The 20,438-nt window shown below is 33.6% G+C and overlaps 2 protein-coding genes across 8 annotated transcripts; both read right to left on the reverse strand.

Moving 5' to 3' along the window:
• Nucleotides 1–954: 954 nt before the first annotated feature.
• Nucleotides 955–3,681, reverse strand: RGE1 (basic helix-loop-helix (bHLH) DNA-binding superfamily protein). The gene is made up of 3 exons (XM_022907662.2): nucleotides 3,080–3,681; nucleotides 1,948–2,394; nucleotides 955–1,620 (listed from the first exon to the last, which is right to left on the reverse strand). Exons 1-3 carry the CDS (start codon nucleotides 3,410–3,412, stop codon nucleotides 1,525–1,527), a joined length of 876 nt encoding a protein of 291 aa, XP_022763397.1. The 5' UTR covers nucleotides 3,413–3,681; the 3' UTR covers nucleotides 955–1,524.
• Nucleotides 3,682–5,733: 2,052 nt separating this feature from the next.
• On the reverse strand, nucleotides 5,734–13,241 carry LOC111308946 (E3 ubiquitin-protein ligase MBR2-like). Of its 7 annotated transcripts, none has more exons than XM_089746782.1 (8): nucleotides 12,986–13,241; nucleotides 12,205–12,461; nucleotides 10,782–10,894; nucleotides 8,732–10,646; nucleotides 7,843–7,893; nucleotides 6,441–6,539; nucleotides 6,220–6,363; nucleotides 5,734–6,119 (listed from the first exon to the last, which is right to left on the reverse strand). In XM_089746782.1, the coding sequence occupies exons 4-8, from the start codon at nucleotides 10,505–10,507 to the stop codon at nucleotides 5,988–5,990; spliced, it is 2,202 nt and encodes a 733-aa protein (XP_089602908.1). In that variant the 5' UTR covers nucleotides 10,508–10,646; nucleotides 10,782–10,894; nucleotides 12,205–12,461; nucleotides 12,986–13,241; the 3' UTR covers nucleotides 5,734–5,987. The 7 variants fall into 7 exon arrangements, with proteins under 7 accessions (XP_089602908.1, XP_089602909.1, XP_089602910.1 ...); XM_089746783.1 differs by having other exon boundaries at nucleotides 10,782–10,963; XM_089746784.1 differs by lacking the exon at nucleotides 12,205–12,461.
• Nucleotides 13,242–20,438: the final 7,197 nt, after the last annotated feature.

Genomic DNA, 20,438 nt, shown 5'->3' on the forward strand with positions numbered 1-20,438 from the left:
TCTTTGTTAACTTTTATAGGAAGAACTATGTTTTGACAGTCTAAATTACAGAAGTATGTTGCTTTATCAAATATAGAGGCTGAGTATACTTTAGCAATCGAAATAGGTAAATAAATGCTTTGGATGAAATATTTTCTTCTTGAATTGAGATTAAATCAGAATAAGTATGTGATATTTTGTGATAGCTAGAATGCTTTAGATTTCAGTAAAAATATCATGTACCATGCTAAAATAAAACACATTAATGTTAGATATCTCTAGTTACATTTGATGATTGAAGAACATTAGATGTAGTTAAAAAAAGTTTATATTGATGAAAATGCAGTAAATATATTGATTAAGACATTTCTTAAGAAAAATTTTAAGTTCTGTAGTAACTTGATCATAATGAGTTCCTTGGTCAAGGTAAGTTCCAAATGAGTACTATAGTGATGAATCTCTTCTTAATAGAGCTAGAAGGAGAGATTGTTTGAAAAATAGGGTCAGCTCTATTGTTTCCACCAATTAAAAGGCCCAAAGCCTTTTAACTTAACGTGAAATAAAAGCCCTAAATAATAAAGAAGTGGCGAGCTATTTTTGGTAATTAAGGAGTGGCACTGAAAAGGGTAAAAGAAAAATTAGAAAAGATAGAGAGAAAATGAAGAGATGAGAGTTATTAGTTGAACGGAAGTCGATTCGTAGTCCGATTGAGCTAAAATTTTATCAGCAAGTTCATGATTTAGTGTTTTACATTCTGAATAGTAGAGATCAGGTTTGAAGCTCTCTAAAAACAAGTTCATGGTATATTTGTTGAATCACCTAGTTAGTAAGATTTCTCCAAATTGTCATTCTAGTTATTGATCAGCTCTAGTTTTAGTTAAAGGAGAACTTTGTATATTCATTATTTGATAATTGAGATTTTTCTGATGATTCATAGTTTTTTTCTCTATACTGGAAGGTTTTTCGTGTAAATCTTAGTGTGTTTTATTTTTCTTGCTTTGTTGATTGTTGATTTTTATCTATTACTATGAGTTTATTGCGATATATTGCTTATGAGTTATTATATTTGTTGCTTCAAGCCCAACACTTTGAATATCTTTTTTTTTTTTTTTTTTAAAGTGTCGAATTATGCATGTATATTTGAACAGTTCGGGCATCGTTTTTCTTTCATTATTAATGAAAGAAAAAATTGTACGAGGATAGAGATCAGAGGGAGGTTGAAAATGTTGTTACGCATCAAAACATATCTTTTTTTTTTTCCTTTCTTTCATATTAGAAAAGCCAATATTTTCTGGAAATATCATGATTATAGGTTGAAGTTAAAGCCTTCAGGTATAGACTATGGAGGGAGGGCAGCTAGAATCATATCCTAATTGAGGCTGCAAATTCGAGCAAACAAAGCAACATTCAGAATATTGGTAGCTAATTGGTAAAAGGATCTTGTCAATGGCGATGGATTTACTCCATATCTCTTATACTAAAACTCGGGTCGCTTTTACCAAAAGAAGCAATAATATGTATTTGAGGGCCTAGTTTATGCTATGATCAGGAAGAGACGCAGCACATGATCTCAGCTGCAGCTTGTTTGAACATTTCTTCCACTTGAAATGCCGCTGACAGCTGATTGGAAGCTCCACTTGCCTGGACAATACACCCAACACAGAATTGGTGTAAGATACAAATGCAAAGTTGGTGCTAAAAAGAATTTAATTTAATCAGTAAAAAGGCTTTGATTGAGCTTTCTATCTATATTATCAATTTTAATATATAAACAATATTGACAAGAATTTTGAGGGATTTCCACCGACAAGAATGTCTAAAATTAGTTCTATAGAATGGTTTTCATTTAGCATGTCTAAAAGACAATAATCTTCTTGCTGTGGTGAACAAGAATGCTGGAAGTGGCAAATTATAAGTAAAAAATTATATAGATAATTTGAGGCAGAGATCAGAGAAGTACAAACTTACATGCGCTTGAATCATGAACATGCTTTGATTAGAATCTGACGAAACATGCGCAGATATCACCTCTATTTTGTGCTTCTCCAAAATATAGCAAATAGTGGTGAACAGCCCTGGCTTCTTTGGTGAGCACACGCTTATTTGTGCTTCGTTACCGCATAAGTTCAACACAACGTTGGAAGAAGTCCATGTTTGAAATAGTACAGGGAATTGAGAGACCAAAAGAGAATTCGAAAAAATGGTTGGGTCACTAGAAGATACTTGATCAGCCAAGAATGCCTCCCTGCATAAATCAAAAGCTTGCTTTTGGTTGTTCATCATGGAGGAGGGCTCATAACCAACATGATTGGAACCTTGGAGCCTCTCTAGCTTTTGTTTTCGTAGCTTTTGGAGAGTTTGTTGTAGGGTTTCGATGTAGTTTACTGCTTCATCAACTATGGTGGATTTGTCAGCCTGTGTAAATTAAATTCGATGGAGTTAGCCCAATCTTCATCGGGTGCCAACTTTTCATATCATGATTAAGATTGGTTTATTATACAGGCAAGTAACTAGATCATGAATGATCTCCCTGGTTCAGAAAAAACCGTCAACCAAAACCGGGATTTGGAAAATTATGCAGATTATGACAACTCAGTTACAATAAATAGTTAAATACATTTCCATCTTAAGTCATAAACAAATAAAGGAAGAAATCTGACTACTCATTGAAGCATTTTCTATAACCGAAACTATAAGTGACACGATTTTTACTTTCTTTTGACAATGACAAAAAATTGGTCTGGTTTTACCAATTTTTTTTCCCTATCTCCACAGTAAGTTCTCAGAATTTGTCAAAAACTTAATAACTTCAAGAAGGAACCATTTTTAAAATTTTGATTTTTCTTGATCATGAATGAATATGTATCTTCTCATAGAAAATTCAGCCAGACCAAGAGATTATCTTCTTACTTTTTTTGAGGCCAAGCATGGTAGAAACAAAATGCAAAAGTTTTTCAAAGTTCAGAATATCAAAACGTTACCACTTTTTTATTTTCAACAGCTTGCCGTCTATTCTTAGTTTGTTTATGTTTGATAAGTAACTATCCGAAAGTTGAAGAGCAAGACCAAGATATAAGAAAGAGACTGTCACTTATATTACCTTAGGAGGAAGCTGAGGAAGCAAAGCATGAAGGTTAGAAAACATGTTTCTCATCTTCTTCCTCCTCTCTCTTTCTGTCCATATATGCATTTCATGATCATCCGATTCACCTCCTCCTCCTCCTCCTTTCCCATTCTTTTCACCCCCTCCTCCAAGTTCTCTCTTATTGTTCTTCTCAGTCTCGTCTTGTAAAGTTTCTTGCTCTTGTTGGTTTTTGCCTGATTTCTCATCACTACCAGCACCAGTACCAGTTGAATTATTATCTGAATTGGATAAGGCCCATGACTGGTTTTCCAATAATAAAAAACTTTCATGGCCGCCTTCCTCTGACATGACTGGGTATAGCTAGCTAGAAGAAAGAGAGAGAAAATAAAGAGGTGAGAAGAAGAGAAGAGAGAAGGCGTTTAAAAGGTGGCAAACAAGGCAGAGAGAGAGGGCGGGGGGGATTCTGTTTGGAGTAGGAAGAAAGGAAGGGAGGAAGAGCCGAAAATACAATCATAAGGCAATGCCGTTACTGAGAATCAAAACAAAAACGTACATATATATGATTTAGCCTAAAGCGCGTTGTAACAAATATTTTTTTTCTCTTCGTTTGAGGGTTCCACAACTCATGATGACCCCACCGTATTTTGCCATTTGCCATTTACCATTTACCATTTACCATTTACTATAAAGACTGATTTTTACAATTACATGGCCCCACTCTTTCTTTCACAAATTACTGTTTTTTTGTCTTCTATAGTTTTTGAAAAACATAAAGAAAAAGGTTTTGACTTGTTTTCTGGTATTGAAGTTACTGAGTCTATATTAGGCTAAAGTTTAAAACAATATAAAAAAAAACTCATACACACAATGTTTAAGAAATTAACATTGTTAGACATTCAATTACACGGAAAAAATTTAAATAAAATTTTTTATTAAAAATTATTAAAAATTAAAATTAAAAATAAAAATTGATAAACTATAAGATCTTATTATATAAATCAAGTACACAAATTGTAAAATTTTTTTTTTATAAATTTTGATACATTTTTAAGATAACAATTTTTAGTAAAATTTTGACAAAATTTATGTTGTTGATAAATACTAATCAAATTTGAATTACAAACGTTATTTTTAAAATTTTTTACATAATATTATTTTTAATTAAACTTTATTAATTTATCAATTTAAATTTTTTATTAAAATTGTAATTAAATTCTTTATATTAAAAAATTTACAAACTTTATTTAAAACTTTTCACACAATTGTAGAAATATTATAATAATATTCAATCATCGACGTTCAAACATTTTAACTCAGCTCACAACTCAAAACACAAACATATATAATTAATCTTATATCAAACAAATTTATGAGCAGTACTCTCTCTAATAATCTCAGCCCAAATATTCATTTGTATAGACACTCATTTTTATATAACTCTACGTACATATATTCATATCTCATTCTATAAACACTCTTCTCAATTTATAAATTCACTAAATTAATTATTAAATAAACTTAATTATTAAGTAATATCTTTAATGGATTTTTTTGAAGTTGTTAAAATTTAAATCTTAATTATTAAAACAAAAAATTAAATACTTTATTAATACATCGTATGATTAGTGATAGAATATTTTCATTCATTATATAAGATATATGATTCTAAGAAAAAAGAAAGTTGTGAAATTGCTCTTATTCTTCGAAAATGAAGGGCTAATCCTACAACACTAAGCATATCCTAATGATTTTGATAAATTGTTTATATTATGAATAAACTACCCATGATTTATATGATGGAAAGTAACAATTTTTTTAAATTAAAAAATGGATCCACGGTTTCTTCAAACAAATCACAATGAAATTAAGATTTTTTATATTCGTTCACACGAGCATACTTTTAAAAAAAAATGAGATTTATTTATATAATAATGAATTAATCCAAAATATTTCATGTTGTTGCTATCACATCTGATGATGATCTAAAAAGTAATCCATCAAAAATGACTCAAGATGTGTTACCTTGGGCTTTTTTTTTCCCTTACAAAATGGGTGAGATATGGGAGGTTTCAAATTTCAAAATTGGCCACGCAGCCTTGGGGACAGCAGTTGTATCCAAAATAAAAGAGATCTAGTGGCAGAAAGAGTTCATTTGTGCATGTACTTCATAAAAGAGGTTGAGCGTATAACACTAATACTAATAATAATAATAATAATAATTTTTTTTTTTTTTATGAAAATAAAGAAAACGTGGATGCGTCATCACATCAAACAGCCAGAAGCCATATAGATGGCCTGAAATCCATTAAAATAGCTTAAAATTTTTGTTCTTTTGTATTTTGTCTCCGACGAAACTGAAAATATATATTCTTTATAAACAATTGAAAGGATAAAAGTATGATTGCAATAAAAATTGAAAAAATTTACAGGGACTCGTTATGGTTATTGTACTTGATAGCTTTCACTTGCATAACCCCGGCTAATGCCTAATTATATCACTAGCTTATGGAAAAAATAAAATGGCTTCAAAATATTTACAGAGGCTTGCTTATGTAATAAGGACCAAGGGGACTGGTTTGGGCAGTAAATACAGTCCAAAGCCATAAAAATGCCCAAACGCTCAAAACAATAATATACTAGCAGCACATTCATAAGTTCCAGCAGAAACATTGAGAACTAATGTTGACCTTCTTAAAGCATGATAATGTCATGTCAAAAATATTAATTCAAATATGTTATCATTGTTATGCCACAAACTCATCCTGTAATTCATGGCAGTAACAACTGCTCCATGGCCTTGAAAGTTGTAGTTCATAAGCAAGAAAAGCCGGTTTAAATCACAGATATAATCCACCCTATTATTGGATCTAATGACCCATGAGAGGAAAATTAAATTTCCTGGCTCTAACGATGGCCTTCGCTCTCATTTAAGCAAGCCTGTTGTCTTACAAATAGGACATAGGTTCTTTAGCATTAACCACTGTTTGATGCAGTTAGTGTGGAAGTCATGTCCACAATCTAGTGTCCCAGTGTCATCCCCATCTGCATATTCTTCCTGCCATGGTTAAAGTTCAAACAAGGTAAACAAAACTAAACTAACAGAAGCTTAATGAAGCTATTTAAAGCAGCAGATCTACTCTCGTCTTGCATCATACCTGACAGATACAACATGGTTCCAATTCCGTTGGGGATTCTGTTGCAGTGGTCGAATGCTTCTGCCGTTCCATCAACTTCAGAATCATTTCCTCGCTCAGTCCAGTGCTCACATCTCCTATGCGTTCTTCTAATGCCAACAATTCCTAATGTTCCAATTGATATGTAAGAAGAATAACCTCCAATGTGAAGTGATAGAACATAAAGCAGCAACCCTTTTTACCTCATAAGACATGTTATCAACATCAAGACGCATATCTCTATGTCTGTCATGCATCTCAGCCATTCCATGATATATCAATGGATCAAACAGCATATAATCCTGGAAGGGCGTCATGTAAAGATCTAATATCAATACAACACCATATAATGTAGGAAAGGACTAAGAATTATTATCAGACAAAAAGCACTTCCTAGGCTTCTACCCGGGTGCTCCACTAAAAGAGTTCCTTGTCTCTCATTTGGTGGAAATCGGTTTAGAAAGTATTTAGACATGTATTCAGTATTCTGAAGGTTGCGAGCCTGTTTCTTTTCCTTTGTGGGACCAAAGGGTGCGAAATCCTACTATAATTTTATCCAAGAATGCTAAGAATCAAAGATTGTGAGAAAAATTTTGCTTAAAGGATATCAAGCCATGCATGTGACATAATGGCCAAAAAAATCAAGACTAGACGATATGGAATATGAACAGAAATGTGGCTTTAAAACAAGTGAACATCACCATATCCTCACATCACAAGCATCTTCAACTGTTGAAGCAATCAAGTCAGACATCAAACAACCTCCCATGCACCAAACTATCCAATAATATGCTTTGCCTGAAAATTAACTCTGACAGATTATTCAAGACTAAGCTAGTAACATAAGTCACACAGAATTTGTTCTCAATAATGAAAACATATTCTAGAATATTGCATTTATCCCAACTAGTGAAAGGAGGCTGATAAAGGAAGAGAATGATATTGTTTCTGCTCATCAGCACTGAGCTGTCTCCAACTTCTATCATTTCCTTGAAGAGACTAGATATATTTCCACCAAAGCCACCTAAATACTTGATGCTACTAAGTTTTCAATTCAAGACTAAGCTAGTAACATAAGTCACACAGAATTTGTTCTCAATAATGAAAACATATTCTAGAATATTGCATTTATCCCAACTAGTGAAAGGAGGCTGATAAAGGAAGAGAATGATATTGTTTCTGCTCATCAGCACTGAGCTGTCTCCAACTTCTATCATTTCCTTGAAGAGACTAGATATATTTCCACCAAAGCCACCTAAATACTTGATGCTACTAAGTTTTCAATCCAGTCCCAAGACAAACATTCATTTTCAAAGAAATCAAAACTCATTGAAGTGCTGCTATAGCAGTTATTTGTATTTTGAGAAAATTTTTGTATGAGAAAAATTCAATAATTGGCAAAGGATATGAAATGCATAGAAACCATATCACCTATAGATAAAACTGTTGAGTAGATAAAAGGCGAAAAGAAAAGGAATGAATCTTTTCAACTTTAGCCAGCTAAATCATTATAGCCAAAGGACAAAAATTAATCTTTACTGCAAGCTCACAACCTATTATGAAAATGTCATGGTAACATAACCATTGCATGAATAAAAACCAAACCTCAATGCGTAAGTTCTCCCCCCTATGCATGGCATTCAAGACTTGGTGAATCTGACATATGGAGAAGAAAATGAGAAGTTACTGGAAAGTTTTTCTTAAGTTCAATTCCCATTATAAAAAACCCTATAATTTTTACTGACGTATATCTTTTATCTCAAATTTAATTGGTCAACTTATGTAACAGACATTATTTTCTCAAAATTGACAAATTAATAAGCTATGAAACAACAGTATAAACAGATTATGTAATAGATATGGGTTGCATAATTAGGAATTGAGCAAAATAAAGATGATTTTGGCAGCTTTTTCTTGAAAAAAAGTTAATAACAAAGAAGAGGTAAATAGAAATCATCAACATCCAACAAAATTGAACAGATGAAAAAAAATAATGAAAATAACCTAAGAGAAGAGAGAACTATGGAGATGGCACATTTTAGTAGAGAGAGACTAAAAAGTGGCATATGACTGGTGTAAATAACCTACACATAATCAATTTGTGATTGTGAAGAACATCAAATATGAAATACGGAGAACAAAAAGAACATTACTAATAGGTAATAGCAATTTAGAAATAAAACTGTCTTCTTAGAATTGATTTATGATTTATGTGTTTGTTTGTGTGAGTATATGAACCATGTTTGTGTGCACACAGGGGTGTAAGTTTATATGCATATAAACACAATACTATGTATAGATGCGCATCATAGGATTGGATAACTACGGTATTTCTAGAATGCGACAAATCATCATTATCTTGAAAGCCAAATGTGCTACTATTTAGTACTAAAATTAATTGAAAGCAACCCTATTTCTTAGACATATAAATGTACAGAGGCAATTAAGTTAAAAATTAGCAAAAAAAAAAAAAAAAAAACTGTAGACCACAAACCTCAGATATTAGCCGGTGTCTCCCTTCAATATCAGCAGCCAATGCTCGCAATGAGTGGGCCATCCTAAGAACATCATCACCATGTCTTTCCAATATGAATGCTGACCTTGGGTATGGTAGATTATTCCCTTGGCGGTTAGATCCAGATGGCACCACCGTCTCTTGTGGGGAAGTGGAAGGGCCTGAAGAAAATGGTGGAAAATGGCCACTGTGACCACCAGATTCAGAATCAATTGGAGGAAATAAAGACCAAGGAGCAAATTCGGATAGTCTTTGTTGATTATGTATTGGAGGGTTGTGAGGAGGAATCCAGGCAGAAGCGGGCAAAGGATGGATGCTTGAACTAGGCCCTGGTCGATTAGATGGAATTCCTCCAGAAGTGCTAACATTTCCAGAAGCCAAACTCCAACCTGTAGGATCTTGTGCCACATTTCGCATCTCAGTTGCTGGTACAAACATGGGATGCTCTGTATTGTTTCTTGGAATATTTCTTATGTTTGGTTCCTCCCATAATGCAGCAGCTCTCTCTCCAGAATTAACAGAACTTGATGGGTTGCCAACTCTTGAATTGGAAGAACCATTCCAAGGGAAAGGATGCACATTTCTAGGCACAACGGGAGTAGTCCTCATATGAGGTTGAGTCGAGGGAGAACCGGAATTTCCTGCTATTGCTGCTGTTGATCTCAAGTCTAAACGATCACTAAATGGGGCAACTCTAGGGTGACTAGGAGAGCCAAAATTCGAATGCCCGGTAACTGTTGTTGATGATAAACTAAATGGTAAAGATTCTTGTTGGTTTCCCGGATTTCCTCTTCTTACACTTGAAGAAGGAAATGCATCACTAACAACCCCTCTCAAACCAAGCACAACTCTTGGATTCAGCTGATCAGGATGACTTACATTAAGAAAATTCCGAGAGGGTGTAGATAAACTCAAGCTGCTGGAAGCATCATTACCAGCAGGACCATCATGCCACGCCGCATTTTCAATTCGTTGAAAACAGCTTGAAGTACCAGCAGAATAAGACTGTCCAGAAGTACCTTCAAGGGCCTTCCTCTTGCAGGATAAACCACAACTGCCCAAAGAGGAGCCTGAACCATCATTAGTTTTGTCCCCCACAAAATTAGAGCTTCCAGATGAACTACCAATATTATCAGAAGAAACAATTGCATTAGATATCTGTTCTCTTTCTAGTCCACCTGAGTTGTGGAGATTAGGACCTCCACCAATTCCCACACCTAAACCCCTGGTACCACTACTGCTAATAAATCCTTCATTTAGATTCACATTCTGCAGGACACGATTAGAGCTGGAACCCTGCATATATATGGGCCCACTTCTTACCTGATTGCCACTCTGTCCATTATTCAGTCTCCCAGGAAAAAAGACATTCGGTGGTTCGATCCGCATTTCTTCTGACCTTGGAGCAACCCCAACACGAGCACCGTGAGAAGAAGACCAACTGCATTCCATTTTTGTCCCATCATCATTAAGATGGTGATTTAGAACACCCTGCATCACCTGGTTTTGCAGTCTCAATCTTGAGCTCGGTTCACCAGAACTCCAGCCACTGAAGCTCTGAATATCGGGAATAATAGCATTTCCATGCATTGTCCCACCAGAAGATACTGTATAACTGGATAACTGAGTTTCCGCAGGATTCAGCATGTTAGGCAAAGAATTCGGTTGACCGATAGTGGTGTTATTCGGACTAGATCCCTCATCAATGTTAACAGTTTCAGGGAAGGTATCAATGGTGCCCCCCTGACCTTGCATCAGGGACAATATCTACCTAGAAATATGTCAGATATGCTAAATATTATTCCAAATTTCCAAAACAAATGCCTGTTCAATCTGCGTGCTTCTTAGGTCAAAATACAAAAGGGATACACAAGCACAGGCCAGTAGTTGAAATCTGAAAAGATAAGCACAACATCAAATTCTCATTTTAGTTATGAAAGGGAAAAAAGAAGATAGAGAGGGGTTATGCAATGCAGGAAGGAAATTATGTAAAGTATTTTAAAAAATCACAATATTCCAACCAACTTACAAAATAATTTCTGAAACTCCTGAAGTCTTTAGCTTTCCCAGGTAATATAGGATTGACCAGTTGCATTTGGTGTATCACGTATTTCAGCAAGCGAAAGCCCCAGCCACTATCATCTTGAACCCAAAGAAACACCTCTCAGTGACAACAGATATTGATTTTTGACAGGAGGTGCAGGCAAGTAACTATATTTTACATAGCATGCAACGAGAAATCCCAATAGGTCAAGTAGATCAAAACAAAAACAGAGTACCAATAGTTTTAACTTCTAAAATGCCAGCTCAATTAGAGATCAATATATGAACTTGTATTGACAGGTTTATGGTTATAAGGAAAGCAGTTGATTGACTATTTCTTTATCCCAAGAGACTTTCCGCATGGAATGCACAAGGCAGTAATTGTCTCGTTCAGGGCATTCCAAGCATAAATAGCAGATGATCCACAAAACAAAAAAATTCTGGAAGTAGGAAGCAGCAAATAACAAGAGGATTAACCAAACCTAACAAGCTAAAAGAGAATGTTTACAAGAGATCGCCTCTGAGTCTATCAAGCATCACCTAATGACACATTGGTAAAGGATAAAATGTTCTTCCAATAAATCATTCAGTCTAAGATAATATGCCCAAGATGAGCAACTGTTATGTCTTTCCGCTCATAACCCGCTCCCTCATACATTATAATTGTTGTTTAATAGTATATTGAAACGACTAAAACCAGTTGAACAAGATATTTTTATTGTTTTTACTTTTCAGATCCTACTGTCTTGAGATTCAAGATACGTGAGGCTGTTACTTTGTTCTTTTATTGGCATAGTCCCTTTCAAGCAACATAGATAAACATGCAGGATACAAACTCAAACTCACATTTCAGAACCGCACACATGCAAATGCACCTAAGCATATGCAAAATCATGTTACCAGAACTGACCAGCTCAAATTTTGTGTAATTATTTTTAACACTAATTAACCTAGCCTTTTTATCAACTCATCTGCTGAACATTCATAATCAAGATGACTTCAAGACTCATAATTAGAAATCCAAAGCAACTTAGATACTTGGGAAAAAGATGGCAACTTTAAGCCAGATTAGCAAATCAATCTTTCTTCCAACATCTTTTCTGCCTTCCATTTTGACATGTAAAGATACTCTATTCGCAAGCACTCTATTCTTGTGCAAAATCACAAAGCTTTATAACTAGTCATTCACATTAAGTGCAGAATCAAGCAGTAAAATTCCAGTACCATGACCAAATGGAAACAAAGAAAGTGGCCATTGCCACAAACCTACAACTCAACCATAAATTCATCAATATTTTCATGCATTGTCATCCATAATCAGGTGCAAGCTAGAACTATAATAAAGAACCAATTGATGAACACTGAAAAAGTAGTATCATATACAAGCACAATGCTATTAAAATTATTACCACATATAATGTGCTCGATATTCAAGACTTAGCTTCGACTCGCAAACAGGGAAGAATTCAAGATCTTTTGGCAAGAACATTCAGACTATTGCACTAAATGCTTAGAAGCAATTCAAGCAGATCAAAAGGAATAAAATGCTGGGATTGCGGGAACCGGAGATCAAAATGTCACTTGTTCAAGCCTCAAATTACAAAATCAACAAAACGCAATTTGAAGAAGCAGGATCTCAACTGTCTAAGTATGCAAAATTAAGCATCTGCATCAAGAAAAAAAAATTAACAAACCCATTAAACTAAATGGAAACAACCCAAAAAAGGTCTTTTAAAAATCATCTAAGCTGCTTCTTGTACTAGTAAAGCTTTGATTTTTGGACAAAAATCCGACAAAACAAGAAAACCCAATACTATTTCTTCCTCTATTTAGTAAAAAAAAAAAACCAAATTTAGCATCAGATGATTAAATTGAAGAATGCTCATATCCAAATATTTGACCGAAAATTTTATTTTATGTGAAAAAAACGAAAATGAAAATAGCAAATGCTTGTAGATAAATACCCAATTGAAAAAAAAAAAAACTTTGCAAAGAACCCAACATGGGTCGACCTCGATCCCTCGTACACTTAAAAAAAAAAAATCGAATAAAAAATAAAGTAAACAACCATAAAATTAGCAAAAACAAAGAAATCCCAGGACAAAATAAAACGATTTAAAAGAAAAATATTTTAGAACATTAAAGCTAATATATTTTATTTAAAAAAATCGCATGGGTGAAGAGAAATACCTGAAAAAGAAAGCTGAGATGATGAAACGAAGAGCGATAAAAAATTGGGTTTTTGAGATTAAAAGGGTATTAAGAGAAACAGTTGTCAAGAGAGGAATCAGGGGCGTTTCTTCAATTCGTTTCATCCTGTTCTTTTTATTTTTCATTTTTTGGGGGAGTTTTTGGACTTTTCTCTTGCTCTCCTTATTTTGCAAGAGAAGTAGATCATCGGAATAGGACAAGACCAAAAGCCTGAAACAATGGATGAGAAACAGACAGAAAGAGAAAGAGAGTAAGTGTATTTTGTTTGTAATATTGGTTTTTTTTTTTTTTATTGAATTTGTAATAAGATAAATTCTGAAAATAGGTACAACTTTTTGAATATAAATAAAAATAATAAAAAAAACAAAATTTTTGTCTTGTAGTCTTTAAGTGCTTGAGGCATTTTGTTGCAGACGTAGCTTTCATGCATTACCATGGGCCCATTTCTCGTTTATTTTTTTTTTTATTGTTATTTTCTGTCTAATAAAAAAGTAAATTAAAAAAAAAGTAGTTAAACCTCGGAGCCAGCCGGGGAAGGATTTGGATGAAGTTTAGCAAGCAAGACAAACGCAATTACAGGCCATGGTTACTAAAATTGGGCCAAATAATTTTTATTTGGTTGCGGAGGCAAGCAAGGCTTCTAGAATGCCCAGAATGGTTTTTTGGGTTATTCCAACACCCAACTTCATCATTTCAACATAATGGCCATTGTTATTGGGGCTTCAAAAGATGAATGTTCAGATGGAGGAGTTATTCGGCAGCACCTTTTTATTTTTAATAAAAAATTATAAAATAAAAACTACATATCTTAAAATTTAAATTTAAAAAATATTATTTATTAATGATGATAGAATGAATTAATAAAATTAAATTTCCAGTTGATTTATCTTTTAATTTTGATTTGGCTTGATTTGTAAAATATAAAAAAATTATATGTTTTTTTTTAAATATCCTCAAATTTTTTATTAGCAATTATTTGATTTAAAGGATTTGATAAATGGTTTCACTTATTACAATAACTAATTTTAAGTTTTGGGGTCAAACAATCCAATTTTTTGTATTCTACCCATTTATGTTTATAAAATATGTCTACGCATTTTCTTCTTAATACTATCCCTCTTGCAACTTAATATATATATATATATATAAATCAAAATTTAAAAATAAATAAATAAATTATAAATATTATATAAAATTTAAAATATCATCTTAAATACTTTCAAAATTATTTATTGCCAAAATTTTTTTTAATAGTACTAGTGTACTACAAATTTCAAGGCACCTCCTCTCCGAAAAAACAATGAAGTAATTCAAAGCATCCTAATATTTTGTCGTAATAAACTGGAACTTAATCCTTTTGGGTTATAAGGAAAGCCCGTTGGATCATATAAATGACTAGCCCAAAAAATGAAATGTGAGCAGAAAAATGCAGTGGAAATGTGGAATTGAAAAAGTGGATGACCCACAAGCAGGTTCCAAAAATTACAAATTCCACACGAGCAAGCAGGTAGCCAGGTGTGTTCAAGTGTTGGGTCCTCCCTGATTCACGTACCCAACACTCTCTGACACAAACCTCGATTCCCAAGAAGACCAATTCCTCATTCCCCGACAAAAAGGCACGTTATGGATCCCCGGAAATTGTCAGCTTTACTCTCTTCCCTTGTCTCTCAATTCCTTTTATTGCTTCTCCTTCTCTTCAATTCTTACAATTCCAATAATTTCGTTTCCGATGGCAGCGTCTTTTCCATCCTCAACTATTTGCTGTCATCGCAAGAAATCGCCGCTAATCTTTCCTTCGTTTCTGTTTCCAGGAAAAGGAAGAGAACCCGTTGTCCAGAATCTGAATCTGAACCCATAGGTGAAGACGCGGGCCGTGAACTTTTACATCGACTCGACGATGACCGAGTCAGACTCTGCTTGACTCGGAATCCTGACTCGTTCAAAGCCTGCTTTAGAATGAGATCTTCTAATTTTGAGTGGCTCGCTGGGTTGCTCGAGCCGCTGCTAGAGTGCCGTGACCCGGTTGGCTCACCGTTGAATCTATCGGCTGAGTTAAGGCTTGGTATTGGTTTATTCAGATTAGCCACCGGTTCAAGTTACCCTGAAATCGCTCAACGATTTGGGGTTTCCGAGTCTGTGACTCGTTTCTGTGCTAAACATTTGTGCCGCGTTCTTTGCACCAATTTCCGATTTTGGGTTGCATTTCCTAGTCCAGAGGAACTAAAGTCTGTATCTTCATCTTTTGAACAATTTACGGGGTTGCCAAATTGTTGCGGCGTTATTTCTTGCAATAGATTCAATATTATAAATGAAAACAATGGAAGCATTGATAGCATTGCTGTTCAGTTAGTGGTGGATTCATCATCAAGAATTTTGAGCATTGTTGCTGGTTTTAAGGGAGATAAGGGTGATTCTCTAGTCCTTAAATCTTCAACTCTGTATAAAGATATTGAGAAAGGGAGGTTACTCAATTCAAGCCCAGTTATGGTTAATGGAGTGGCTATAAGTCAATATTTGGTTGGCGATGGAGGGTACCCTTTGCTTCCGTGGTTAATGGTACCTTTCGTTGATGTGGTTCCAGGGTCAAGCGAAATGAAGTTCAATGTGGCACTTAGTCCAATGCATGTTTCAGCATTGAAAACTTTTGCTAGTTTGAGGAATTGGGGAATTTTGAATCAACCAATGCAAGAAGAACTTAAGACTGCGGTCGCAATTATTGGGGCTTGTTCAATTCTGCATAATGTTTTGCTTATGAGAGAGGATGATTCTGCATTGTGTGAATGGATGGGAGATTACTTGGTGCATGATCAGAGATCTCAGTACTATGAGGAAGCTAGCTTAGATGAGAATTCAATTAGGAAAGAGGCTTCTGTTATTCGAGATGCATTGGCAACAGAAGCTAGAGAAGCTCATGTGTCAAGTTTGGGAGGCGATCCAAGAAGTTCAGTATAATTGTAGCTCAACTAGATTGCTTGATTCAGTTTCAGAGTCTAAATATTACCGGATTGTGACCATTCATGATTCAACAATTTTGAAATAAGTGATTGACAATTCTTTTGCTCATTTGAAACGAAAATAATTCCACCTGGATTAGGCATTTTTTCACCCTGGCATTACACATTCATGACAGCAAGGAACTCTTTCCCTTTGTCTCCCTTTTTTTTTTTTTTTGGTCTACCAATTGATTTTTGAAGATGAATCTATTTCAGCATCCTCCGTAGATATCAATGGAAAATGTAAGGATTCTTCTGTCTGATTGTAGTAGTATTTATTGGATGGTAACTATTTTTAATTCAATAGAAAGCATGTTCTTTGTTTTCTAGTGCAACAAGTCTATTACTTTTTATTGAGAATTGGAATGGTAGATTATAAACCACACATTGCAAAGAGACATGGTTCCTTGTAAAGACAAACTGCTCAAAAATAAATAAAGGAAATTACCGAAGATTGTAATCGTTGACGATGTATTGTTCTAAGCAACAACATGATGCGCTGTGACAATGATTTAACTGAAATTATGACATAAGATGGAGAGAATTTGGCATGGTTAACTCATTCTGTTGCAGTGCTTGTTAAATTTGTCATGGTTTTAACAAGTAGTGTGTTTTTATCTTTGGCCAAAAAAAAAAAAAAACTCATTATATTGCAGTTAGTTTTCTCTATTTCGAGTTCCTTCATATTTTAATTATTACTTTTTTTCCAAGATATAGATGGGTGATCAAGTTGGTTTATGATTTAAAACGACAGAAAATACAGTAGGTGTGCTCGGACACACACCCCGACGGAAATGTAGCTTCCAATGCCTGTAGTCCTTGACCATTGCAAGGCTTTATCTGCTATTCACAAACCTCATGCAGAAAAGTGCTTTGTTCTTTACTACAATTCAGTTTGGGGTTGAATACATGCAGAAAAGTATTATTGGAGATTTTTTGCTTAAAAATATCATATAGTATTTGAATTTTTTTCAGTTGTAACAAACGACTGAACATGCACAATAAGTATGATGACCCTACACTCATTGATTAAAATCCTGTAGGGAACTCATCTAATGCTAGGAGTAGGGTATTGCGGCTATTAAATATGTGATTTGTCTTATTATGTATCTTCAGCTTATTTCATTTCTGAATCCAATTTCACAAACTTTCATTCTTCATTCAATTGTTGGTGACCTGGAGTAATCATAAGGATTGTCTTACACATCAGACTTCTTCTCCTTCTCTGGAATACCAAGGCAATTGTGTGAACTGTCTGTTGACAGAAAGAGATATCTGTTTCTGAAACACTGTTGCTGCATTCTACCTATACCCCGAACTGTACTTATTTTTTAACCTGGAGGAGGAAAGGATGGATGATATAATGCTTAATCTGTATTTATAAGTGATATAATCTTCCTACAAATGGAACCAACAATCTCAGAAAAGCACTGTAGAAAGAAATGTCCATTGCCAAAATCTCACATCCGAAGTCTAAAAACCAGGATTCTTCATGATTCCCTTACCAATCAATCAAAATCTCATAGATTTCCCTATACTGAAAATAAAGTTTGAAATTGAAACATAGCAAGAAAAAGCAGTGTATTTTATGTTATCAGACTGCAGCTAGAAGATTTCTGATTTTGGGTGATCAAATTATGATACAAGATCATTGTCAACTGATACAAGAGTAAAAACACTGGTGAAATAAAGGAGCCTTACAGTCTTGTGGCTTGAAATTTGTGGCCTTTGTGTCAAGGGACACCAGGAACAACAGAGCTGGAAAGACTTATCCAAACAATTCTAATAATCTGGTGTCTGGAAATGAATTAATAACCAAAAACCTTACAAGAACTTTCAACTTTGCTCTTTCATATGCTTAAACTGCAGCTTTCTTTTGAGAACTCTCCATACACTACAAGAAAATGGCGTATTAACGGTAATTTTGTAGCGGCATTTCACTTATAAACACCGTTAACTTCCGTATTTTTATAAAACTTAAGACATTTATTATAAAAATGCCACTAAATATTCAAATAGCAGCGTTGTTACTTATAAACGCTACTAAAAACAAAAATTAGCAGCGTTAATCGATTAAAATGCTTTGAATAATCCTTTCTAAAAAATTGGAGTGATTATTAAAGGCCTTTTTTTACAAAAAAATGCCATGAATAATCTTCTTATAAAAAATAAAAGCAATTATTGATGGCGTTTTTTTGTAGAAAATGCCTTCGATAATTTTTTAAAAAAATTGTAGAGGATTATTAAAGGTGTTTTTGGTAAAAAAACACATTCAATAATCTTTTCATTTTTTATGAGCACATTATTCAAGATGTTTTTTGCTTGAAACATCTTCAATAATCTCCTTATAAAAAATTAAGGGGATTATTGAAGGCGTTTTTTTTCAGATAACGCCTTCAATAATCCCTTTAAAAAATTAGATGAGATTATTGAATGTATTCTTGGCTAAAAAATTACATCAATAATCTCCTCTAAAAAAATTAGAAGAGATTATTGAAGGCATTTCAAAAACGCCTTCAATAATTTTCTCATCAAAATTTAAGGGGATTATTGAAGGCATTTTTTTTACAAAAAAATACCTTCAATAATCTTCTCTAAAAAATTTAAGAGAATTATTGAAGGTATTTTTTTTATAGAAAATACCTTCAATAGTCCTTTCTAAAAAATTTAAGAGGATTATTGAAGGTGTTTTTTGCCTGAAATGCCTTCAATAATCTTTTTTGCAAATAGTGACATTTGTTTAAAGTAAATGTCACTATCGTGAAAAAATGACGCGCATAAAATTTTTCTTCAAAATTTAAACCCCATCTTTCTTCTTTATAATTTCATTTCTTTCCCCAACTTTTTTATTGGAAGAGAATGGTAAGAAAGAAAATTTAAATCAAGAAGATTGACAACGTAGCAACAAGGCGGGTGACTTTCCCAAAGAGAAGATGATGACTTTTCAAGAAAACTCATGAGCTTTCCACTTTTTGCGATGTTGAGATAGCTCTTCTAGTCTTTTTAACCACAGGAAAGCGCTTTAGGTACTTCAACACAAGGTTGCTCTCACTTATCTCATATCTACATGTGAATGCTTTGCCTTGATTTCTGCTCTATCTCTGTTGGTTTAATATGAAAATCTTTGTTTGCTGTTTGATTTAATGTGTTGAATGTGCTTGGGTGAGTGTGAGAGGAAGTGAGAAACGTAATTGTTTTGAAAAAAATATTTTCAAATCAAGGGAATTGTATAAAGTATAAATTCATAATAACTGAATGTACTTGAATCTTGTATTCTATTACAAAAAGAACTTCTTTTAATAATTTGTTGAAGCTGAGAGGTTTTGGGCTGAGAGGCCATGGTTTCAGATGAATGTTTGTATGATATTTGTTGATGCTTGTTCGTACTTTCCTGAACCTTCTTTAAGCCATATTTTATGACTAATCAGATATCTTATAAGAAGTTTATGTTTTCATATATCTTTTCTGGTGCAACTTAGAGCACAAACTGATATTTTAACTTTCATTTTTCTTGTCAAAACTTGATCTGCTGTCATTTTCATTTTCTTTCCAACCAAACAACTTTTAATTTTAGTTTTCTTAATTGAATCTTGTTACAATTTTAGGTTTCCTACATTCTTTTTGAATGTTCTTTAAGATTTTCATAATGAAATTTACAAATTCTCATGATTTCCTTTTCAAATTCTGCAAAATTCACGTTGAACTTAAATCTGGTTTCAAAATCGTACACCTGACCTATCTTCAGTGTTTTGATCAAAACTCAGTGAATTCTACCTTGATTTACTTCAAATGTTTTTCCTAGATTCTTAGTTCATAAGGCTATAATCTAGTAAAAATTCAGCCTCAAATTCCATCTATACAAGTATAGTTAAATCTTCAAAGTTAAGGCTGAATTCAGAAGATAGAAATGATCCATGCATGAAAACTTGATGAATGATGATCCTCTGTCCTTATAGGTGTTCGATTTGATTCTCTCATACTTTACATTATTAGTTTTACATGTTTACTCATTATTTTTAATTGATTGCATTTATTTTCATGAATTCATTTGGTGTTTGGATAGATTTAGTTGTTAATGCTCTGTTTTTCTCTGTTTTAAGTATCACTTGAGTTACTAGTTCATAAAGCTATTTTTCTCTATTTTGCTACCATTTTCTAGTTGAATTTTGTAGCAAACTTGATTAATAAATTGTAGTAATTGAAAGGTGCATACTGTAGACCTATAAACTTGGATTGGTCCTATATACTTTTTTCAATTACTGTCTAATGATTTCATGATATAGTTTTGGCTGCTACTAAGTCTAAAAAAGCATTGATCTCTATAGACACAGCTGTACCATCAATTTAAAGTACAACATAGTTGATTTATCCATTACATAATTTGTATTTCTCTCTTGAAACTCTATTGCGTGGACATTTTATTTTGAATGATTGGTTTA

The sequence above is a fragment of the Durio zibethinus genome, chromosome 2 (assembly GCF_047325235.1).
Source record: "Durio zibethinus cultivar Kanyao isolate XHJ-2024 chromosome 2, ASM4732523v1, whole genome shotgun sequence".
NCBI lineage: Eukaryota > Viridiplantae > Streptophyta > Magnoliopsida > Malvales > Malvaceae > Durio > Durio zibethinus.

Coding starts and splice junctions, on each gene's coding strand:
- LOC111308946 (XM_089746784.1), bottom strand. CDS start 10,507: ATGCAAGGTCAGGGGGGCACCATTGATACCTTCCCTGAAACTGTTAAC. Junction 6,540..7,842: donor GGGAGAACTTACGCATTGAG/GTTTGGTTTTTA, acceptor ACGCCCTTCCAG/GATTATATGCTGTTTGATCC. Junction 6,364..6,440: donor TTGATAACATGTCTTATGAG/GTAAAAAGGGTT, acceptor TTGGAACATTAG/GAATTGTTGGCATTAGAAGA.
- RGE1 (XM_022907662.2), bottom strand. CDS start 3,412: ATGTCAGAGGAAGGCGGCCATGAAAGTTTTTTATTATTGGAAAACCAG. Junction 2,395..3,079: donor TTCCTCAGCTTCCTCCTAAG/GTAATATAAGTG, acceptor TAATTTACACAG/GCTGACAAATCCACCATAGT. Junction 1,621..1,947: donor TGTTCATGATTCAAGCGCAT/GTAAGTTTGTAC, acceptor TGTATTGTCCAG/GCAAGTGGAGCTTCCAATCA.